Source organism: Silene latifolia, chromosome Y (assembly GCF_048544455.1).
Source record: "Silene latifolia isolate original U9 population chromosome Y, ASM4854445v1, whole genome shotgun sequence".
Classification (NCBI taxonomy): Eukaryota; Viridiplantae; Streptophyta; class Magnoliopsida; order Caryophyllales; family Caryophyllaceae; genus Silene; species Silene latifolia.
Genome location: NC_133538.1, coordinates 290,031,095 through 290,056,886, shown reverse-complemented (window position 1 = coordinate 290,056,886; position 25,792 = coordinate 290,031,095). Strand labels below are relative to the sequence as shown.

General features: G+C 38.1%; 1 protein-coding gene across 1 annotated transcript in view; it reads left to right on the top strand.

Annotated features, from left to right (window-relative positions):
• Nucleotides 1-315: 315 nt before the first annotated feature.
• The window catches only part of LOC141630896 (uncharacterized), a 35,690-nt gene continuing 10,213 nt past the window's right edge, over nt 316-25,792 (top strand). The window contains exons 1-6 of the mRNA XM_074443639.1: nt 316-1,500; nt 2,151-2,583; nt 2,796-2,945; nt 3,035-3,225; nt 3,361-3,481; nt 3,575-3,861. Coding sequence (XP_074299740.1) covers nt 316-1,500; nt 2,151-2,583; nt 2,796-2,945; nt 3,035-3,225; nt 3,361-3,481; nt 3,575-3,861 — 2,367 coding nt within the window. The remainder of the gene's footprint in view (nt 1,501-2,150; nt 2,584-2,795; nt 2,946-3,034; nt 3,226-3,360; nt 3,482-3,574; nt 3,862-25,792) is intronic.

Sequence of the window (25,792 nt, the reverse complement as noted above, 5' to 3'; positions counted from 1 at the left end):
ATGCTTCTTCATCTTATTTGCTACATGGTATCGTGAGTAAGGTTTTATCTTGCGATATTAATTTTTTATTTTTCCTTTTTGTTGATCCTTTACAATGGTTGACGACAAGCTAACCAGTGGTGAAGGGAATAGTAATGTTTCTGTCAATCCGATTTATTCCCTTTCGAATCAGGATGGTACGGGGGCACGAATTACTCATGTTGTTCTTACGGGACCCAAAACCTATGCTGAATGGGCTAAGGGTTTCCGGGTTGCGTTAGGGGCCAAGCGAAAGCTCGGCTTCATCGACGGCACACTCCGTCTAATCCAAAAGACATGGACGATTGGGAGGCTGTAAATTACACTATTATTGCGTGGATCTTTAATACTATTGAATCACGCCTACGTTCGTCGATTTCATATCGTGAAACATCATTTGATCTATGGGAGGATATTCGGAGGCGTTTCTCGATTGCAAACGGCATTAAAGTCTACCAGCTTCAATGTGATCTTGCCGATTGTAAGCAAAAATCTGGTGAGTCTTTAATGGATTATTTTGGTAGAATTAAAATGTTGTGGGATGACATCAATGATTATGATGCTCTACCCACCTGTGATTGCTGCTTGCAATGCGATTTGCAAGGCGTGATTCGTAAGCGCAGAGATGCTGAACAAGTGCGAGGTTTCTTAATGGGTCTTGATCCGGTGTATGCTACTGTCCGCTCTAGCATACTCGGTACTTCTCCGTTGCCTGATATACATATTGTATATTCACGCATTGCTCAAGAAGAGGAAGTTCGTACTGTTGCTCAGGCGCGTGAAGAGGCTGTGACTCAGATGGCGTGTGCAGTGACAGGAAAAGGGCAGCAGGCCAAAACAGAGGGCAATACTCGTCCTCGGTTTAAATATGCTCATTGTAATAAAGACGGGCATACAGTGAGTCGTTGCTGGGAGGAACACGGTTTTCCTGTTGGTCACCCTCGTCATGTCGCAAAAACGGGGGACTCTTCGACATCGACTTTCGCTGCCAAAACTAATGCTATTTTTGGTGAGACTCCAGTTGTTGCTAATGTGGTTCGATTGAGTGGTAAGCTGCCTTTCACATGGATAATTGATACGGGTACATCCACCTATGTTTGTTATAATGAAGAATTATTTGATTCTTGTGTTAATATTGCTCCTGTGAATATTGGTTTACCAACTGGTGCACGTGTGACAGCCACGAAGGCAGGGACTATCAAGCTCAATGATAAATTGTCTATTTTTAATGTTTTATTCGTTCCGTCTTTCACGTGTAATCTTTTTTCGGTTTCGCAGATGTTATCCACACAAAATTTGTGTGTAAAATTTACTAATGCTCAATGTATGATCGAGGACCATGCCTTGACGACGATTGGAGTGGGTGATCTCTTGGATGGGCTGTTCTACTTGACGATGATGAAACCTACTCGTGTTAATGCTGTGACCGGGGAAGAAAGTGCAGCACTATGGCATCTAAGAATGGGACATCCTTCATCTCGGGTTATGAAGCACATTCCTTCTATTTCTAGTTTTTCGTGTGATTTTTCGAATTGTGACATTTGTTTTCGCGCTAAACAGACTCGTACTCCTTTTCCGTTGAGTGATAATAAAGCCGACTGTTTATTTGAATTAATTCATTGCGATGTTTGGGGTCCGTATCATCCTAATCGTGCTTGTGATTCCCGTTATTTCTTGTCTATTGTTGATGATTTTTTTAGATGTGTTTGGGTTTATTTAATAAAAACAAAGGATGAAGTTCCCAAATTTATGCGTGATTTTTTTGCCTTAGTTGCTCGAAAATTTAATAGTCATGTGAAAATTGTTCGGAGTGAAATGGGACGGAATTTCGGGGACTTATTCCTTATTATCGAGAAAATGGTATTATTTTTCAGACTTCCATGGTTAAGACACCCCAACAAAATGCTCAAGTTGAAAGGAAGCATAGACATATTTTGAATGTCGCTCGTGCCCTACGTTTTCAAAGTTCGTTACCTATTGAGTTTTGGGGGGAGTGTGTTTTAACAGCGGCACATTTAATAAATCATACCCCTACTCGGATTTTAAATAACAAGACTCCTTTTGAATTGTTATTTGGCAAACTTTCTGATATGAGCTTAATTCGGGTATTCGGGTGTTTGTGTTACGTTAAGAATATTTATTCTCGCGACAAGTTTGATTCCCGAAGTCGTCGTTGTATTATCATTGGCTATCCTTTTGGGAAGAAAGGTTGGCACTTATATGATCTTGAGACGGGTGATTATTTTCAATCGCGTGATGTTCATTTTATTGAGGACCAAATTCCTTTTGCCACGCCCGAAAATAGCTCAGAAAATCCTGCCATACACGAGGGTGTTTTTGAGCCTAATTACATTATTGTTCCATCCTCGTCGTCGACTCAGAATGTCGAGGCTAGGGAAACAGGTAGTCCGTCTACTGAGTCTGCACATGACATAGCTCGAACTGAAATTGGGATGTCTATGTCTGATGCGTCGAATGGTGATAATCAGGTTGATATGTCCACTAATGATATGTCCACTGATAATATTGACAATAAAAAAGATGCTCCTTCTGATACAACTCACGGTGAGGAAATGGGTCGAGGGAAACGACCGAAATTTGATAATTCCCGACATAAAGATTTTATTCGTTGGAGAAGATAAATGAACACATTAACACAACTATGGTTCCGTCAAGCTCATCACCCACACCAACGACCGTCACAAGTACTCCGTATCCTATTTCTCATTATGTTAACTGTAAGAATTTTTCGACTACCCATCAACATTTTCTTGCAGCTATTACTAATGACACAGAACCCAATTCTTTTAAAGAGGCCATTTGTGACCCAAAATGGAAACAAGCCATGGAGGAAGAAATTGCTGCATTAGAAGCAAATAATACTTGGTCCATAGTGGATTTACCATCAAATAAAACCGCTATTGGATGTATGTGGGTTTATAAAATCAAGCGAAAATCGGATGGGCCGGTTGAGCGATACAAAGATTAGTTGTTTTTGGTAATCATCAACAAGAAGGGATTGATTTTGCCGAGACTTTTGCCCCTACAGTCAAGATGGTGACCGTTCGAACTTTTCTTACTATCGCTGCGATAAATAATTGGGAATTGCACCAAATGGATGTTCAAAATGCTTTCCTCCATGGGGACTTAGAGGAGGAGGTATACATGCGACTTCCACTTGGATTCGGACATGGGTTGCGAGGAAAGGTATGTCGTCTTCATAAATCTTTATATGGGCTTCGTCAGTCACCACGTTGCTGGTATGCTAAATTAGCCACTGCATTATGTGACTGCGGCTTTTCTCATAGTCCTTGTGATCATTCTCTATTTATTTTTCGTAAGGATGATATCGTTATCAATATTCTAGTATATGTGGACGACTTGGTGATTGCTGGTAACAATAGTGTTGCTATTCAAGAGTTTAAAAATTACTTAAGTCAATGTTTTCGTATGAAAGACTTGGGTAAGTTGAAATATTTTTTGGGCCTTGAGGTGGCACGGAATTCCAGCGGCATTTTTCTCTGTCAACTCAAATATACTCTTGACTTGTTGACAGAAACGGGGCTTCTAGGATCAAAACCAGCTCCTGTTCCAATGGAAGAGAAGCATGATCTTGCTCTGCATGTAGAGCCGTTATTTTCCGAACCCACGAAATATCGTCGTTTGGTCGGTAAGTTAATTTATCTCACTCTTACCCGTTCTGAGATTACCTACTTGGTTCATATCCTATCCCAATTTATGCAAGCTCCGTCTAAAGCCTATTGGGATGCGGTTGTTCGTGTTGTCCGTTACCTTAAAGGGAATCCGGGACAGGGTATTCTATTACGCGCTGACACGTCCATGGTACTTGAGGCCTATTGCGACGCTGATTACGATAGCTGCCCTATCACTCGACGCTCCTTATGCGCATATTTTGTTTTCCTCGTAGGTTCCCCAATTTCTTGGAAAACAAAGAAACAAGCCATTGTTTCTCGCTCGTCGGCTGAGTCTGAATATCGCGCCATGGCTGTAACACCCCCTCATACCAAGGTACCTTACCAAGGACTACCCTAACATGAAAGGCTGTTACCATCTCGGTTTCCCGAGGTTAGTATATCAAAGTTACAATTTCCAAACAACATTTATTAAAGTATAAAGAGTTAGCGAATACATTATCTCAAATCAACTCAAACTAAAAGTGTAAGAACTTCAATACAACTGAAATCATTGACGGCTAAACTCGTAACGACGGAAACTAGACTCGAAGTGATGTCTCCCCATGTCTGTCCCATAACTAAACATCTGCATTACCTGTCATATCTGCTCACCATCCCCGAATGGATCACCGCAGTTTTACAAAACAACAACACGGGGTCGCACGCATAATTCAAATAAGACAAACAAATAATGTAACCGGCTGATCATCCTCCATCCCCGGTCTCCCAATTTCACACATTAACCGACTACACACCGAAGTGTAGCCCCGCTGATTACCCATCGCAACAGTAATCCTCGCGCCGCTGGGTGACCGAAGCCCATCCCCACCTAGTCCAGCTCATCAACGAGCGACTAACAATCCTTGTCCCTTAGTGCACATCCCCTCCCGTGACGGGTTCCACGGAGGGCGAACTAGGGTGTGAAGCCACTCCCGCAAGTGACTCCATCACAATCACACATACCACAGTATCACAACTGTCACAACACCACTTCCGTCACAACACAACCACATCACCACCGTCACCACAACACCAACACTCCGATGATCAGCAGACAACAATCATACACAATACAACAAATATCTCAATTCAATTACACAAGAACTGAGTAGGGAAACCCTACCTTTTCGCAATCCGCTTACGCTGCAATCAACCATACAAATGCATAACAATTACCACATCGTCACCTACAACAACAATCATATAGTTCCAATCCCTAACTGCAAAACCCCATTTCCCCCAATTCATGAATAAAGACAAACCCTATAATTAATCATCAACAACATAGGGATAAAGACTTACCGGCGAAAGAAACAAAGGATGAATGCACTTGCTATGATCACACACACACACACACACAAGGGGAGATTTAGAGAGGATTAGAGCGTCGTTTGAGTGATTAGGTTTTATGAAATGTAATAGGAAACTGTTTTGCGTTTATAAATAACTCTAATCTTTTCTAAATCAATCGCGGAAAATATAACCCGTCGGACCGGATACTCGGTCGAGTAAAATGTATACTCGGCCGAGTATCCTCTACTCGGTCGAGTATTCACCATACTCGGCCGAGTATTCCTCAACCCAAACAAACTACACTCTTGGCACTACTCTACCGAGTAGGCTCTACTTGTCGAGTACTTAGCTTATAAAATCCATAGTATTACAGCTTTTCCCCCCTTAAAAAGAACTTCGTCCCCGAAGTTCCAACCCAACCTATAAAACATGGACACTTAACACTAACTCCACAAACCACTCTTCCTTCCACAACGTGGCTCATGATATCGTCTCAACTATAGCATAGGCTCCCAATACTAACTCCATAACATTACCAAATAACCACAATATAATGTTGCCAACCTTGTCTCACTTCCATAACACTCAATAGCACTCAATCCACAAAAGAAGATCAACCATCAAAACGGAATGTTACATTCTACCATCCTTAAAACGAACTTCGTCCTCGAAGTTTACTCAAACACATAAATATCATCTTCCAACTGTCAAAACTATCGGACTCATAATCATCATCATTCAACTGTCAACACTATTGAAATATTCTCTCATTCCTAAACATCGAACTACTACAAGCACGGTCATGACCTTTAACAAAAATCAAAACAAATATCCGTCCTTTATGCTACACCAACACTCTACTTCCAATTATAGTACCATATGCACAACCATCAAAATCTCTTTTATCGCATCCTACTCCTCTTAAGATAAATGTTACGTCCTCGTAACTCACTAATACTAAATCCTAGCTATATCTTCTCATTATCCCCATCACCACCGCATGTCAAAGATAACCACTTATAATCCGAATGTCCGCCATGCATATATCTTAGGCTCTCTTACTTAAACAACTCTCATCCTTCAATTCACTCATCACACCCCCTAACCTATACCTCAAAATCTTTAACTTAACCCAAAACTTCAACTCTTCCACATTACCGCAACATGACACACCTCTCTATATAAACTATATAAAACTCATATCACCAAAAGCATAACTCACACTCCACACTTGTTACGTACACTCACACTAGATCCTCAAGTTCTTTTCTTTCATTACCGCAAAACTCATACATAACTTAACATGACACCAATTCCCAATATCCTGCACTTACTATCTCAACAAAAGATTATGAACCACCTGCCGCTTTCAAATCATTACAACACATATTCCACGAATCACTTGCCATGACTATGACTACCGATGCCATCTTAAAATAAGATCAAAATTACTATAACAACTTCTCACAACTGTGTCCCATCAACAGAATATCACTATACCATGACAACAACGAAAACATATACAACTCTCTTTCATATCCTACTCTACTCTCATTCCCAAACCGAAACTCGGTAAGAAACATCAACAAACAAAACAACAAATACATGTTCAACCAAAACTCACAAGGAACAAAAAAAATAAAACAACAATCTATGTTTAACTGGTATGCACTTTCGAAAACTCGTATCATAATCACCTCACCTACTCCACCACAACCGGTGACGGATCGCAACACCGCCACCAACAGCCGACCGATGGCGAAAATACCCGCATCACAATACTAAGCACCGTGTCTTGGATCACCACCCGAGGCACCACAACCACACCGATAGACATCACAACATACACAATCCCATAAACACTGATTCAATATAACATCTCGGACAAGAAAAACTTACTTAAGACAAATGACTTTACCGATCACAACACCATATATCATACGGAATAAATAGACAAGAATCTCATGCATACCATCCATACTTTTTCATGGAATAAACATATATCATGAATACACATGCAAGTATAACCAGTCTTGTCAGACCACCCAAACTATGACTTTTGATCATCATTCCATTAAGTTACCGTATCCAACATATCTTACGTAACATTCGGATAACAACATTATAACTATCACACCATACCGCTTCTCGTGAGGTCACAACCTCACACAAACATTTATATATTTCTTAGACCCATAATCACATCCAACTAGTCAATCCCGATCACGTAAGTTACCACTTGACAATGAATATCTCTTATCCTGACTTAACTCGGTACCCTTCCTAACATATCTTCTCTTACACACAAGTATCACCCTCCCAAGAAATGTAGCCATAACATCAAGCACTAACTTCCAAATAACACCTCGTATATCCACATCTTATACTTCCTCACAACCAAACATACTAACCACCTCCACAAAATCAACCTCATTAGAACAACTAACTTCCCTAAAGTAACATCACCTCACCACTAGTGACACTACTATGACACCAACATCCTTCATGTGACTACTCTCTTACTATCACTTCTTAATATAACAATCTGTTTCCTCTCTTTGGTTATCATCCCAAATACGAACATCCAATCCATAAACAAAACATACCTCAACATTATTCTCAATTCTATCCTTTATCATATCGCTACCTAACTCCCCACCAAAATCTCAGATCTTGCAACACTCCACAAGCTTCTTATTCCCTTAATACCTCGAAACTCACGGCTAACACGTCGTCCTGCTCTCCTATATAACCATTAACTCACACCCTCTAGTGGGGATATCGTACATTTCATAATTTCCTACCTTCATGCTCCTTAACTCCGGTCAACGTTCTCTCAACTTACTTCCATCCCTCTTTCCCTCCTTTTACTCAATAATGCCAATTAATAAGTCATCTCCTTTCTCTTTCTACCTAACCCTTTAGTCATTTGTTTATTTTTCATAGCTCTACAACTCTAATTCCATTAATTCATATCAATATCTTATAATTCTTCTTATCTTTTATCATCTCTCATCTTGCTTCACACTCACCCTTGTCACCATCAAGTCCACGCACTAACAGTTACTCTTCAATTAGTCGTATCTCCCTTTCGCATCTCTAGAAACCAAAATTCACTTCATACCGTTTGTCCAAAGAATTACACACTAGGCTCACCCCTTGATATTCCAACTTCCCAAACTTAGCCACTTTCTACAAATCCACATCGCGACATAACTTCCTTTAAGTTCACTATATACCTCTCTTTCCTATCTTCTTACAAAAACCTTCCATTACATATACCCTTAAGCAACTCTATCCTAGCTGTCTTCCTCCATAAATCCTTACACATCCAAATATGCCACTATTCATATCCCTTATCTCAGTCTTTCATTCTTATGCTTCTTTACACTTACATCACCCTTGCCCATATACACTTACTTTTATACTACTCAACACACGACTATATCACTCATCATATCTCACAAAACATGCTCTTTACCTCGATTAGCTCATCATTCTTCCCTTTTCTTTTTCCACTATCCTTCACAACCACATTAACACATGTCTTCCTTACCCAACACATGTCCCTCATAAGCCGTCATTCTCCATGTCATAACTTCCGGTAACTTACGTATCAAGACCGTCTCACATATAAAAGAATGCGTTAAGACTCAAAACATACATGTGTATATACCCTACGACTCAAAACAATGTAAAAACATAGCCACCGGCTCAAAACAAAAGTAAGAACATAGCCACCGACTCAAAACAAAAGTAAGAACATAGCCACCGACTCAAAGTGGCCGCCCAATGAGGTACTCGGTCGAGTACATAACATAATAGGTCGAGTACAAGGTAATCGGTCGAGTAACTATATTACTCGGTCGAGTTTTCGACTCCAGAAGCAAACTCAATTGTCGCATAAGGATTACTCGGTCGAGTATTGGGAATACTCGGCCGAGTAGACCTTACTCGGTAGAGTATGAGACTACTCGGCCGAGTTCACGACTCCAGGACGCTAAACAAGATTATCACGGAGAGATTACTCGGCCGAATATGGAATACTCGGTCGAGTATAAAAGATACTCGGCCGAGTAGGGACTACTCGGTCGAGTATCGGCGCAGTTCTCAGCACCGACCAGTTTTCGTAAAACAGTCATATCTCACTCGTTACTTGGTCATTTTGGGCGTGTGACCTATCGTTAGAATATTAAGAGGACACGTTATCACCTCAACTTGGAATCACAGCAATATCAATTCCAGAACTCGACTTATGGCAGTTTTAAGACAACCCTTCCCTAATCGTTCTTTATACAAATCAAGTTTCCTAAGCCAAAACAACTTGAACATACATAAGGCAAAAATAATAATTCAATACCTCTAAAAACCAGTACATAGTTGAATAATTATCATACTCACATTAAAATTAAACACGACATTTACATATATAGACGCATGACCTTAATCACATGCTTCTACCAACAATCAAGCATTAAAATCATCATGTTCATATGCACATGTAACACTACCATACTTCATGCTCAACATTGTATTAAACAGATAACATGATCACATTCTTCATAATCAATATCAATCAGATACAAATTCACAATTCACCTTTCATATTTTACCATGTTCCAACACTTAACATGCCAACATATTCCTTCTCAAAGTTTAACATGAAAAATCCTCGATGCATCTTTCAACAACTATCACATTCCACTTCTTTCATCATTTCATCCAACCATGCACAAGGTTCAAACTATAGATATCACACTCACAGAACTCAAGCATACAACAGTTTTCCCCCCCCATGTGACCGGCTTGAGATCGTAAGGGCCTTAATGCGACTTCGGGACGTCTCCCAAGTCCTTGCGGTAGCTCCAAACAACTCTCCCCGGGTTCATTTTATTTAGACTCCCTAAGTTCATTGGATTCATTTGTTTTAGGTGCCGGAATCGTCGGCTCTGATACCACTTTGTAACACCCCCTCATACCAAGGTACCTTACCAAGGACTACCCTAACATGAAAGGCTGTTACCATCTCGGTTTCCCGAGGTTAGTATATCAAAGTTACAATTTCCAAACAACATTTATTAAAGTATAAAGAGTTAGCGAATACATTATCTCAAATCAACTCAAACTAAAAGTGTAAGAACTTCAATACAACTGAAATCATTGACGGCTAAACTCGTAACGGCGAAAACTAGACTCGAAGTGATGTCTCCCCATGTCTGTCCCATAACTAAACATCTGCATTACCTGTCATATCTGCTCACCATCCCCGAATGGATCACCGCAGGTTTTACAAAACAACAACACGGGGTCAGTTACCGCATAATTCAAATAAGACAAACAAATAATGTAACCGACTGATCATCCTCCATCCCCGGTCTCCCAATTTCACACATTAACCGACTACACACCGAAGTGTGTAGCCCTGCCAGATTACCCATCGCAACAGGTAATCCTCGCCGCCAGTGGGTGACCGCAGCCCATCCCCACCTAGTCCAGCTCATCAACGAGCGACTAACAATCCCTGTCCCTTAATGTGCACATCCCCTCCCATGACGGGTTCCACGGAGGGCGAACTAGGGTGTGAAGCCACTCCCGCAAGTGACTCCACCACAATCACACATACCACAGCATCACAGCTGTCACAACACCACTTCCGTCACAACACAACCACATCACCACCGTCACCACAACACCAACACTCCGATGATCAGCAGACAACAATCATACACAATACAACAAATATCTCAATTCAATTACACAAGAACTGAGTAGGGAAACCCTACCTTTTCGCAATCCGCTTACGCTGCAATCAACCATACAAATGCATAACAATTACCACATCGTCACCTACAACAACAATCATATAGTTCCAATCACTAACTGCAAAACCCCATTTCCCCCAATTCACGAATAAAGACAAACCCTATAATTAATCATCAACAACATAGGGATAAAGACTTACCGGCGAAAGAAACAAAGGATGAATGCACTTGCTATGATCACACACACACACACACAAGGGGAGATTTAAAGAGGATTAGAGCGTCGTTTGAGTGATTAGGTTTTATGAAATGTAATAGGAAACTGTTTTGCGTTTATAAATAACTCTAATCCTTTCTAAATCAATCGCGGAAAAAATATAACCCGTCAGACCGGATACTCGGTCGAGTAAAATGTATACTCGGTCGAGTATTCACCATACTCTGCCGAGTATTCCTCGGCAGAACCCAAACAAACTACACTCTTGGCACTACTCGGCCGAGTAGGCTCTACTCGGTCGAGTACTTAGCTTATAAAATCCGTAGTATTACAATGGCTTCCGCTACTTGTGAAATTCTTTGGTTAAAAGGTTTGCTTCAGAGCTTGGGCTTTGAACATCCCACGGCTGTTATGTTTCATTGTGACAATACGACGGCTATACATATTTCTAATAATCCCGTTTTTCATGAACGTACGAAGCATATAGAAATTGACTGTCATTTCGTTCGTGATGAGATTGTACGAGGCACTATTAAGCCATCCTATGTTACCATTAATACTCAACTTGCGGACATTCTCACAAAGGCGCTCGGGCGTCCTCAGTTCCACCGTTTGTTGGGCATTGCTAATCCCCATGCTCCAACTTGAGGGGGGGTGTTAGCATAATATTAGGAATCTCTTCCTAATATTCTGTAATTAGCTAGGATATTTGTTCACATATTATAGTAATTGTATTCACATAGGATTTTCCTAGTTTAGAGGATTTGGTTAAAACTAATTCCTATTTGGTAGGATATGTTTGTTGTATATATACGATGTTTAACATAATGAGAAAAACACAACAAAAACATTTTCCACAAAACCTTCTTCTCTGCTTCTTCATCTTATTTGCTACACACACAAAACCAAATCTCACTCATCGATCATCCCAATCAACTATCAGCACCAATTATCACTCCCACCACCAGACGCCGGCAACCACTACCAGTCAGCCGACCAGCCGTTAGCACAGACGCAGGCGAACACCACTACCACTCATTTCCGTCATTTTTGCCTGAGTTCTACCTATATCACCCCTTTTTTTCTCTCCCTCTTCCCTTTTTAACCATTCGTTGTTCCCCACTTCTCCTTCGCCGACGACAATATCAGATACCACTTCACCATCAAACCACATACCTCGCTGGCAACAAGACTTGGCACCACTTCAAGTCAGCTAACAACTCGCCGTCGATAATGAGTAAGGACCTCAATTTGGAGATCGATATAAGGAATGGTGTACGTTTCCTTGTGCATGGTGACTCGTAGTGGTGATCGCACCACCTAGGTGCAACGTCGTTAAAGTTGTCGGCGCCGATTGATGATGATTGTTATTTGTTTGGAGATGTCTATTCATCTCCTCGCCGACGTTGTGTTTGGGGCGAAGGCGGCTGTTCTTCTCCTCGCCGGCGTCGTGAGGTTGTTGGGACGTCGGAGGTGCGCCGGATTCTGGTCTGCGGTAGGAGGTGCTGGATAGGGATGCGTGGTGGTGATGATGCGGTGGTAGTTATGGTCGTCGATGAGTTTGCTACTACACTCGTCTTTTACACTTTTGTTGGCCTCTCTTTATTTGTCAAATAGAAAAGCCAACACAATATCAAACCAGGATGTGTATTTGTGTTTAGATTCGTTAAAAATATTATTAGATACATTAATTATCTATCGTAGGGGTAAAAAAAATGTATTCACAGTGTCAAAAAGTGTATCTAGTATTAAGAAAAAAGTGTATCTACATATATTTCTAACATATATTTCAAGAACAGTCGCCCTGAGAACGAAGTAGTTACTTAGAAATAAAACTTAGATACACTTTTTCCTTTTTGAAAAAAAAAATCTCTGATTTTTACCGGAATTATAGGTACATTTTTTAACTATGTAGATACATTTTTACCTATTTTAGATACTCTTTTTTTCTCACTTACGATTATGTGTATGATAGAATTATTAATGTATCTAATAATATTTTTAATGTAAGAAAATACGAATACTCCTCCTGATTACCATAGTACTCCGTATGTGGGATATTTCTACTTTAAACAAGTGACAAACAATCAGATAAGATCATCATTTCCAAAAGTCTACAATTGGTGCGCAAGGGAGAAACAAAATACGTGACCTAAAAAGTTACCAGTATAATAAATAAATAGCTAAATAACCCATTTAAAAGGGCGATGACTTGACGGAAATCGGAATCGATGTTGGTTGTGGCTACTGGAGCTCCAACGTCGGCACCAGTACGTCGTTAATAGAGGGCCGAGTACTGCGCAAAGTCAAGGTTGATTGACGGTCTTTGTCGTTGATAGTCTTGATACCACGGCATCAAAAACGGTGGTAGGAGGTTTTGGCTGGGATTTGTAAAAATCAAGTTTATTTTTTGTGTGATGTAAAGGATAAGACGGAAACAGGTTGTCGGTGGCCGGAAATATACGGCAAAGAGGGTTAGTGCGGTGGTGACAGTGGTGGGGACCAGGGGCGGAACCAGAAATTGCTAGCTACTAGGGCTAAAATTTATAACTTCTAAAAATTGGTAAAAAAAAAATTAGATGTCCAGGCTTATCTACCACTGTTTGACATTATCATTAAATAATAATGGGTACAACATAATTAAACTCTATTCAATAAGGTTTAGCCATTTCAAACTTAGAATTTTATATCATTTTTTTTCTTTTATGCATCATATTTTTATGTTTGTAGTTCTCGTTTCATGAAATGACGCAACACAATTTCGTATCTCATTAAGTTGACAAGCGGCAAATACTCTTTTCAAATTGCAGAATCTCGAAAAGACGGCAGTTTGAAAAAAAAAAAAAAAAAAAAAGAATCTTCGTTTTCTGATTTCGGAAATACGAGTTATGGTCACTTACAGTTTTTCGTTTTGAAAAAATAGGCATTTCGTGCAAAGTAGCAAACCTTAAGGGCAACACGTAAATTTTTCGAATAAACAAAGAATATTTATGATATCAATTTTGTAATTAATTGACTTATTATATGACATTAGATGTAAAAATAGACAAAACGAATGGTGTAGGAAGGAAAGAATACGTATTCTAGGCAACAAAAACGACTAGTAGTCTAGTAGACCCACAATATGTAAAAATAAAAATTTAAAAATATTTGTTGGACTTGGGAGTCGAACCCCGCATTCAAAAATCTCCTACCTACCTTAAGGCAAACAGATCTGCCATTTGTGCAAGCTTGTCAGAATGCCTTCTTAGACTTCCTAATTTTTATTTAACTGAAAATCATCTAGGGCTATAGCCCTAGTAAAAATGGGCTAATTCCGCCCCTGGTGGGGACGACGATAGCTCGGTGGTGGATTTGGTTTCTCCAGGGTGCCTCGTGTTATCGTCAGCGTCATTCGAGGTGGTCTGTGACAACGTCGGTGATCTCTGGTGGAAGGTGATGTCGCCGACGTTGGATGTGGAGGCTACCGGCGATGGTTGTCTGTGATCGTGTTAATAGGCAGTGTTAGTTGTGATTTTAAGGAAGTAGATGAAAGATGTCAGATGTGGGGTGAATTGTAGGTGATCTTAGCCTTTTATTTTATTCTCCCCGAGGCTTGTTCTCACTGTTCTCATCGATTGATCGTTCTCACCGGATCTTGACTCTCTCTCTCTCTATATATATATATATATAGTAATAAGATTAAGTAAGTCTCCTCTTACATGTGAGTCCATAAGTCCCATTATGGGTCATTGGATCTTGGAAATGGAGGGCTAAGATGAGAACAAAAAAATTAAGGTTAATGGTCTAATTTTGCCATCTTCCTCTAATTTTCTCATTAACTACATTAATCCTCCTCATCTTTCATTCATCATCTCATTATCACATCTCCTCATTCTCTCTCTATATCTCACTTCTCTGCATTCTCTCCAAAAAAACCAAGAAAAAAAAACACAAAAAACCAAACAAATAAAAAACCGAAAAAATCCAAATAAATCATTTACTCATCTTTTCCTCATTCATCATCTATCTACCACCACCCACCGGAAACCACCACAGTCGCCAACCACCACCGCCGCCCCGACGTCATTTTTTTATTTTTTTTTCTTTAAACTTGATGTTTGGGTGTTCTTTTTATTTATTTTTGTTGTTTTTTTCTCCTTATATCGTCTTGCTATATAATATTGTTTTAAATTTGTGAGTTTTTTTTGTTATAATCTTAGATCTACTAAAATAGATCAATTTTCATTGAGCCGTTTTTTTTTCATTTCCGTTTTGTTTTTTTTTTTTTCAATTTTGATGTTTTGGTCTTTTTTTTTTCCGGTTATTGACATTCTTACAAATTATAGTGTGATTTTAGTACTAAATCTATTAGTTATGAAATCTCATTTTTTAGTTTTTTCTTGTTGATATCACTTTGTTAATATCCGTCTTGTTATATATATTTGCCAAATCTCGTATTTAAAATTTTGTCTTGGTATTGTGTGATTTAGGATCTATTAAACTTACTTGTTCGGTTAAAATTACACTTTTTCGGTTAAAATTACACTTTTGCCCGTTAAAATTACACTTTTTTCCGTTAAAATTACACTTTTTTCGGTTAAAATCACAGTTTTTTTCCTGTTAAAATTACATTTTTTAACGTTAAAATTACACTTTTTTCTGTTAAAATTACACTTTTTAACGTTAAAATTATACTTTTTTTCGTTAAAATTACACCTTTTTTCCGGTTAAAATTACACTTTTTCCCGTTAAAATTACACTTTTTTCCGTTAAAATTACACTTGTATTCATTAAAGTTACATTTATCTATATTATTAAAGTTACACTTATCTCTACTAAGGTTACCCTCTCAATGACTAAAGTACGCTTTTGGACTAAAGTTAGACCAATTTGGACTGAAATTACACAAATTTGGACTAAAATTACACAATTTGGACTAACTTATGGAGTTATTTGGAATATAGTTATACAATTTGGACTAAAATTACACTTTTATGGACTAAAATTACACTTTCGTGGACTAAAATTACACATTTGTAGACTAAAATTACACTTTTTTGGACTAAAATTACACTTTTATGGACTAAAATTATACTCATAAAATGATAAAAGATATACACTATCAATGTACTAAAGTTACACTTTAGTGGACAATGATTGAAATTGCATAATATCAATGAGCCAAAATAAATGAATTGCGTAACTTTAGTCCAAATTTAGTCGTAAATAGTTTAATTTTTAGTCCAAATTTAGTCGTAAATAGTGTATTTTTAAACCAAATTATGTAATTTCAGTCCAAATTTGTGTAATTTTAGTCCAAAATTGTGTAATTTTAATCCAAATTGTGTAACTTTAGTCCAAATTGTATAACTTTAGTCCAAATTTCACCATTAGTCCAAATTATGTAATTTGTGTACTTTTAGTCCAAATTATGTAATTTCAGTCCAAATTGGTGTAATTTTAATCCAAATTGTATAATTTTAGTCCAAAATTGTGTAATTATAGTCAAAATTGTGTAACTTTAGTCCAAATTGTATAACTTTAGTCCAAATTTGTGTACCTTTAGTCCAAATTTGTCTACCTTTAGTCCAAATTGTGTAAATTACAAATAAGTCCATTAGTTAGTCCAAATTGTCCAAATTTGTATAACAACCGTCCAAATTTGTGTAACTTTAGTGCAAGAGTGTAATTTTAAGCAACAAAAGTATAATTTTAAACAACAAAAGTGTATTTTTAGCTAACAAAAGTGTAATTGTACCAGACAAAAGTGTAATTTTAAGCAACAAAAGTATAATTTTAAGCAACAAAAGTGTATTTTTAGCTAACAAAAGTGTAATTGTAACAGACAAAAGTGTAATTTTAACAGACAGAAGTGTAATTTTAGTTAACAAAAGTGTAATTTTAACAGGAAAAAAGTATAATTTTAACAGACAGAAGTGTAATTTTAGCTAACAAAAGTGTAATTTTAACAGGAAAAAAGTATAATTTTAACAAAAAATATATATAACAAGACGGATATTAGCAAGGCGAGATTTGTAAAATATAAAACAAGACCATATAATAATAAGACAAGTAAATATAAAAATTCACAAGTATAAATTAAAAAACGAAATTAATCCAATAAAAACGAAACTGAAATTTAAAAAAAAACAAAGAAATAAATAGATCTGAATTTAAAAAAAAATAAAAAAAAATACTGAAAAAACCGAGATCCAAAATGAAACATCCAACAACAACAACAAATATCAAATCAGAAAAATAAAAATAAATAGGAAACAAGAAGGTATGCAGTATGCTGTATGCTAGTTTTTTTTGGTTAACTCAAATATGTTTAGGCAACTCAATTTAAGAGTTCCTACAAGAGTAATGACTTCCATGTGCGGCTACTTGAAAAGCGGTGGGGCCTCAACAACTCAATCCAACATTAATGACTTCCATGTTTTCAGTGAACTTATAAGATACTACTCCGTATGAACAACGGTACTTGAAAAAGACGAAAAAGAAAAATAAAGACGATAGTGGTGTGCGGCGGATCTGGGCATTTTGGTGGGGTTGCAGGAGAAAGTGTAAATCTGAAAACGAAATCACTGGTGGTGGTTTATGCGGATCTGAAAACGCTTCGAAGAAAGGAGAGGAAGGAGAAGGGGGTTGTTGTTGGGGGCGGTTCGTGGCAGGTCGTGGCGGTTCGTGGCAGGTCGTGGCCGTGGTGAGGTGTTGTGGTGTGAGAGATATGAGAGACGGTGGTGGTAGATGGTTACGGTGTGGTGGTCGGGTGCGTCCTGCGGGGTGGCTGTTTCAGGGGACGGGAGGGAGGGAGGGGGAATTTGTTTGTTTGAAATTTTTGGTTTGATTTGTTTTTGGGTTTTTTTTAGGTTTTTTTTGAGTGGGTTTGCTGATGAGAGAAAGAGAGGATGAGAGATTTGTTTTTGTTTTTGGAATGAATGGATGAGAGAGGAGTGAATTAATGTTAAGAATGAGATTAGAATGAGGAGGAGGTTAGGAATGATTAGGGAGGAAAATTAGCTAGATGCATTTCTAGCCTTCCATTGAGATGTAATCTCCTCCCTCCATCTCCTTCATCCAAAGGCTCATAATAGGACTAAGGGTCTCAAAAGATATAAAGGACTTATAAGAACTTCTCTCTCTCTCTCTCTCTCTCTCTCTCTCTCTATATATATATATATATATATATATATATATATATATATATATATATATATATATATATATATATATTGCATCCTAGAAATCTAGGTATCTTAGGTGAGTCCGTCCTGCGATTCTCCACCATTAGATTTTTGATTGAATGAGCGGCTGAGATTAAATCTAGAGCCAAGTATATAATCTGCGTTATTAAGGAATTATACGCATAATCGCGCGTTCACTTTCTCTCTCTTCGTTCACTCTGTTCTTCTCTCTATGAAATTCTCTGTTTCCTTTCTTCGCACTCACGTAACAAAAATCCAGCAAATTCACGAATCAATTCCTATTCAACAATTCTTATTCAACAATTCAATCAACTTTCCGTCATATCGTTCAATTCAATCAACCTAATTTTGATTGACCGCGGTTTTCGAATTCAATCCGTTCATACAATTGTTTTTTCCTTTTTTTTGGCTTCCTTTTGCTAGTATGGATTCCGAATCTACAGAGAACACCATGCGCGCAGGCCGGCTACCTGGGGTCTTCCCCACTTCTATCTCTCGGCCATTGCGCGGTGTTAAAGTATTGGGAGGACCTGTCAGTACTTGTCCTGGGATTAGCAGTGAGATTGTGGAGACGAGAGTAACTAAGACCATTGAGCTAATGGACTTGGTTGCGAGGATTGAGGACCCGCAATGTGAGTTGCTTCTTCTTCGAGCTTGTACTGGTATTTCTAAGCTCTACTTCTCCCTTCGTAGTTGCTCCCCTAGTGTTTTTGGGTCTGTCCATCTTCCTTTTGATACCGCTCTGCGTTCTAGCTTGGAACGTATTGTCACCGCGTCAGGGCCGGGATTTGGGGATTGGCAGTGGCGCCTTGCTACATTCCCTTTTCATCTTGGTGGACTTGGTGTCTATGCGGCGGGAGATGTTTTATTTTATGCTTTTATTGCGTCCCCTTGCCATCTGCCGGTTTTGCGAGCTAAGCTCCTCGGCCCTTCTCGTGTTGTAGCTGCTGGCCTGCTTTTGATGATGTTTGCGCAGTGTTTTACTGCGACTACAGTTCTCGATATTTTAGGTCACCCTAGTGAAATTGCTGCCCCCAAACTTATGAAGAAATTGGCGACATTTATTTCACGACGGTTCTTCTTTGCCTCGTAGTCTGTTTTCTCTTTGACACCGCGCCAACTTGCTTTATGGCGCCTCAAAGCAGGTTCTCACTCCTCCGATTGGTTACGTGCGGTTCCTATCTCGGGGTTGGGGCGGACTATGAACGGAGGACTTACCGTAGTGTCTTTGGGGTATCGTCTGGTGTTCCGTTATTCACGGTATCTAGGCCCCGTCCCGCTTGCTCTCGGGTTTTTTGAGGGATGTTTTTGGGGACCACGCTGTTTCTTGTCTCGGTACTATGGGCGTTAAACATCGGCATAACCTTGTCCGGACACGCTTTTCGACATCCGCTATAGATCCGTATTTCGCGGGGAAGGAGGTTGATATCGGTTTGGTTGATGGGCATGGTGGCTCTCTTCGTCCTGCGGATTTATTGCTTTCTTCTTGGGACAGGGGGCGTGATGTGTGTGTCGACCTGACATGTTCTTCACCTTTGACTCAGACTGGGTTGGCATATTTTGTGCCGGGCCGGGTTGTCGCTGATGCTGCTCAGTGAAAGTGTGCTAAGTATGGGGATTTGTGCGCGGTAGCGGGTTATGGTTTCCTACCTTTCTCTTTCTCTTCACCGGGAGCCGAGTTCGGATCTGTTGCCTTGCTCAAGCGGATCCGAAATTCTCGGTATCTCGGATGCTTTTGGGCTCGGGTAGCCGCTTACATTTTTACTCGTCTTAGCTTTACTATTGCTAAGGGTGTGGGAGCCCAGATTCTCTCTCGGCTCCCCACCAATTTCATGTAAACCTTTTATTTTTATTTTAATGAAAGCTGCACGCATAATATAATAAAGTAATAATAATAATAATAATAATAATAATAATAATAATAATAATAATAATAATAGAATTTGCCATAAAACAAGTTATCGAATAAGGAAAAGATTTTCATACCTTCTCCTATATAAGAAGACTACCCTAAAGCTATATTCTCCATAATTATAATCTGAAAGTTTACATTAAAGAGAGAGAGGGAGATTAAGAAAGTGTTGGTGACAGAATTAGCAAGCGTTAATTAATTCAAGGTAACTTCTAATCTCGTTTTTATTTTCTTATTAAGCTGAATGAACCGATCTTAAGATGCTTAGAAACTGATCCAAACCTTGACGGAATCAGACCAAACTTTGGAAGGTGGTACATGGGATTGCAAGGGTTGGATTAGGTACGGTGGTGGTGTCAGGAAAGGCGTAGGGTGGCGGTGGTAGAAGATTTTTCGAGGGCTGTGGAGGCAGGTTTAAATCAGGGGAGCAGAGGGCTTCGACCCAATTTTGACCCACTTAGCGTCACTTATCTGTCCTAGGGTTGCGGGTGGTGGTTTCTGGGTGTAAGTTAGTCCTAATGGTGCTGGTAGGTTTTTTTATGCGAAACAGGGGTATTTTAGGGGGTTTCGACCCGAATTGGGATCTGTTAGGGTCGTGTCGTGGTCTGGGGTTGGTAGGGTTGTAACCTAGGGGTCTAATCGACCGTCGTGGGGGTGGTTTAGTGGCCGTAGGTGGTGGTTTGTGGCGGTGGCAGGTGTAAAACGCGAAAACAGGGTGGGTCGAGTGTCTTTGTGGGTGCTGATGTTTGGTGGATGCCGTGGTGGTTGTTGTAGGGTCAAGGGTATGTGGGACTACCCCTAGAAGCACCGTTGGTCAGTGGTGATGACGGTGGTGGCTAGAGGTGGTGTGGTGTTGGGTAGATGTGGTGTCGGAGTTGGTTTTTGTGTCGGGTCAGGGGTGTGCTGTTAGGAGTTCGGGTAAAGGTCGATGTATGAGTGAGGTGTTGAGGCGAGGTGCCTGGGTTTGGTGGGGGAGCTGGTGGTGCTAGCTCACGGTGGAGGTGGTGGATGGTGTTAATGGTGGCCATGAGAGGGTGTTGTACTCGGGTTTTGGCGTGGTGGTTAACACGGGTTCAACCATGTTTAGCTAAAGGTGTTATTGGATTTTTGACTCTGGTTTCAAATTAAGTCGGTTTTGATTCATTAGTTGAGTCAGGATAATTAATTAATTAAATAGTTAATTCATGTGTGTCTGGTTCTAAGTTGAGTTGATCCGGTTTTTCGTATATCGTAATAATCAATAATAATAAGTTATGAATAAAATATAATGATTAATAATGATAATTAATATTGAATTATAAATAAAGTATAAATAGTTAATATGGAATAAATCATCATTTGTTTTAGGTGACGGTTTCGAGGTGGAATACTTTTGATTGATTGCTCGGATTTGCTATTGGGTTATATTGCTACGAGGTAGGATAACTACTCAACTGGCTGTGTTATTAATGTATTTCACATGAGTGTGTTGGCTGAAGTATGTTGGTTATATTGTGGTGGAGTGTTGTTGTAGTATTAACAGATTTATTCTGGAAGACATTACTTATAGTAATGTGGAGTGGTTTAACAGATTTATTCTGACAGACGATATTTATCGTGTTTACTCGACGCAGGCCCCAGATTGGTCTGCAGGCCATCAGGTGGATATTACTCAACTATGGGTTGAGGCAGACATTACCTTGTGGTAATGTAGTGTGTGGTTACTCACCTTCGGGTTAAGGCTGCCCCGGCCAGGGATTGGCGGGATGATTAGTGTAACGAGTAGAGCTCGGCTGAAGTGTGCTAATAAGCCATATATTGCGGAGTTATATTGTCGTTGTTATTTACTGTTGTTAGTTATTCTACTCAACCTCGTGGTTGACAGTGTATTCGTGAACACCTGTGATGAACCATAATGGGGAGCAGATTTGACAAGTACTAAAGATTAGCTGACTTGGGAGCATTTGGGACGTGAGCTTGACTTGGACCATAGTTGCTATCTAGATCACTTAGATTAATTTAATCACTTATTTATTCCACTGCGAGTTGTATCAAGTTTTATATTAAGTTTTAGTTGATTAAATTGTAATACATATGTAATCATTAAAGTTTTAATCGTAAAGTACTTTGGTGAGCTGGACTTTGTTATTCACTACCTCGGGAAACCGAGATGGTAACAGTCCTATTTAGTTGGGAATGTCTAGCTAAAGGCTCCTGATTAAATGAGGGTGTTACAATCATTATTTTCTAGGAGGAAGTATATATTTGTGAGCTTACATACAGCAGCTATAATACCGATACTGGCATATTGCATAAACTTTGCAATAGAGAAAACAGGGTACTCGCGTTTGCGGTTACGATTGCCCATGTATATGTGTAACTGTACTTCATATTTCATGATCCGCTTGACGACTGAAACCCTTAAAAGATCAACAAAGTTATTGTGACGGAAGCGTCCCGTTACCCAATAGTTAATTAATTAGGGTGATAAGAACAAAATATAACAAATAACAAATAAAGATGACACAAGATATACGTGGTTCACCAGTAAAATAACTGGCTACGTCTACCCTGAAGGATAGTAAAATTCACTATTGTGGAGATAATAGTACAAAAGTAGACCGGTATACACGCGCTACTAAGAGCCAAAAGTATACCCTATTCTACCAACAAATATAGTAGTCTCAAAGGAACAAAAAAGATTACCCCAATAAGACAAAGGAAAAATAATCTTGAGGCCAGCATGATCCGAACATACTCCTTCGATCTCCAAATTCAGACGAACGCCAATCTACTTGAGCCCGGAACAAACTGAAGCTTCCTCTCCAGAGGGAACCTCATAAATCGACTCTCATAAGACTATGCTCACAAATACTATCTCCACCTCCTTAATTAACCTCGACTAATATATAGGTCTTTTTATAGATTATTCCACCCTTAATAAAAGACCTACACTAATTAGGAAATAAAGATTATTAGGAAATTAAATAATTAATTTCCTAAACCAATACTAATACGTAGCAAACTAAAGAAACCTAAACAAAGTCACTTAGCTAATTAAGGTAATAGTGAAACCACTAACTTTCCTAAAATAAGCAAAAGTCAACCTTTAAACAAAGCACCAAGACCAACACTGCTCCTATCACTCATTCATGCACCTTATACAGCAACATACTACGGAAAACATCAGGAATGCAAGCAACTCGCATAGCACCTGCCGCTGCTTCCTTCTTCTTATTGGACTTTGTTCCTTCGCTTTACTCTACGTATTAGTTTAGTCCGCCTTCGACACAAATTCAAGACATAAATTCCTAACAATCTCCACCTTGACTTGAATTATCCAAAAAAGAACCAAACCCAAATCAGCTTCAGACATGATCATATTTTCAAATCACTACCTGTCCCGGTAGTCTCCACTTTGACTTCACAACCCACAAAATGGACAAACGAACCAAGTGTGCAACAAACTGTTGGAATATGTGTCCTCCGACAATAATGCGATCACAACTGTCGATCATGATGATCACATGTTTAAATCTCATTTTAAGAATACATGTGGGATGTAATATTTTACAGTCAACTGGTCCACACATATCGGTAATGATTGGCTGACTAGAGTTTGACATTACTGTCGTGCGACGGTGGTGATCAGTTGATCCCCTTAGGTCATACCTAAAGGGTAACACTCTTAATTGATTATTTAATTGATCGTATGACGATACGGGTTAATTAAATTGCTTAAAATTGACGAACGATTTTGTGAGTATTATTGACGTGTCTTATTGTAATTCGATTAAATAAAGATACGGTCTAAGTAATCAAATTGTTTTATTACTTAGATAAAATTATTGTTTATGAAACAATTGAAGCTGAATGAATAATTTATTATAAATGCAAGACGTTGTGATTTATAATTGATAAACCATTTTGGTACAAGTAATTATGAATTACTAAGTCGATTTTTGTACATGACGTATTTTTATTAATACGTTGATTTTTAATATGTTAAAAATACATGACAATTTCACATGACTAGTAACATGTGACAATTGACAAATGACAAATATAAAATGGACCTTCCATTTTATATAAGTGCCGAAATGGAGAGAGTATTAGGTTAAAATTGTGTTGATTATTTTTAAGTGGAAAACATGATGATTGCAACCTAATATAGCCATGCATGCCTCTTATTTATTGGGTAGAAAAACTTGCCCATGCATTGGCTCTCCTCCACCCCTATCCACCGGTTTTCAAAGGGAATAATAGAGGGTTTTTCCCTCTAATTATTCATTCACTACTTACATTATAATTTCTAGTGTAAGAAATTATACACATTCTCTCTACATCTTATGAAAAATTAGAGTGATAAAAACTCCAAAAATCCTTTCTCTTGACCGAAATAACAAGAGACCAAAACAAATATTTTGGGTCAATTTTTAGCAAGATTAATATTATTCTAGTTCTAATAATATTAATCTTTTAAGAGGTTATTTTGGGTATTCATCTTTGGGAGGGATTCTAATCTTGAATCTTTGTTCATCCATATAAGAAAAGCTCAAGAAAAAGTAAGAAGGAGATCTTACTTGTGCCTTTTAATCCGAAATTCCATAGTAAAAAAGGCGATTTCTTCTCTATTCTTATTTAAATTTGCATGCATAAGATTTAATTTTTAATTTTATGACTAAATTAAATGTCACATATATGAATTTGTAAATTAATGAGATTAAATTTCTAACAAGCGGTATCATGAGCCTTAGGTTGTTTGCATGCAAATCGGCTTATAGTTTTTCCGAGTTATATGATTAACATACAAAACTAATTAATTTGGTTTTATGAAGATAAACCTAAAAATAACCTTGCATGTTAAAAGTTTCTGGTCCTAAGTGAATTTTAGGATATTTTGGTTTATTTATGGATTCTATTGTTCATTTTATATAATAATGGCATTAAAATGTGATTTTTATGATAAAAATGTCATTTTTGGACTAAAAGTAGCTAAACTTAGATTTTTTTCAGTAGTTCTTGGATATGTTTTGACATATATTATCTTCTGATGACCTGAAAATTTTCATAATAAAATGAGTTGTTTTGCTCGAAATATGGATTTTTCAATTTAAAATCGTATTTGAATGGGTAAATAGGTTAATATGAGTTATATTTCGAATCTGGTCATGGAAATTTAGTATATTGCCAAATGCAATTTTACAAGATGTGTGTAAAATATTTGGCTATAATGAAGTCTTTATGCATGATTTATGAATTTTTGATAAAAAATCACATAAATAGTGACTAAAATTAGTAATAATGCTAAAACATACTTCATGACTTAAGAAAAAACGTCACATGTTGCATTATATCATATATTTCAGATCTAAAAGTGAAAAGTTGATAAAAATAATTTTTCTCATATTTTTATGGTAATAATTGTTACAATCGATAAACCGCAACATTGTTTTTCTCGATAATTTTTCGAAATTTTTAACCTAAGTTTTGAACATTATGATTGTCATGGTATTTTTCCAGAATGGTCATGAGTTTAAATTTCAAATTTTGAAATTATTTGAAATTTTTATGATTTAATTTGAAGTTTATGGCATAATTTTGTATTTTAGGTCCATTTATGAACAATATTAAGAAATCTAGGTTAATTATTGTCAAATGTTAGTGTAGAATAATTTTGAGTCCTATGTTGGTTAGGGTAATTAACTTGTACATAAATATGAATT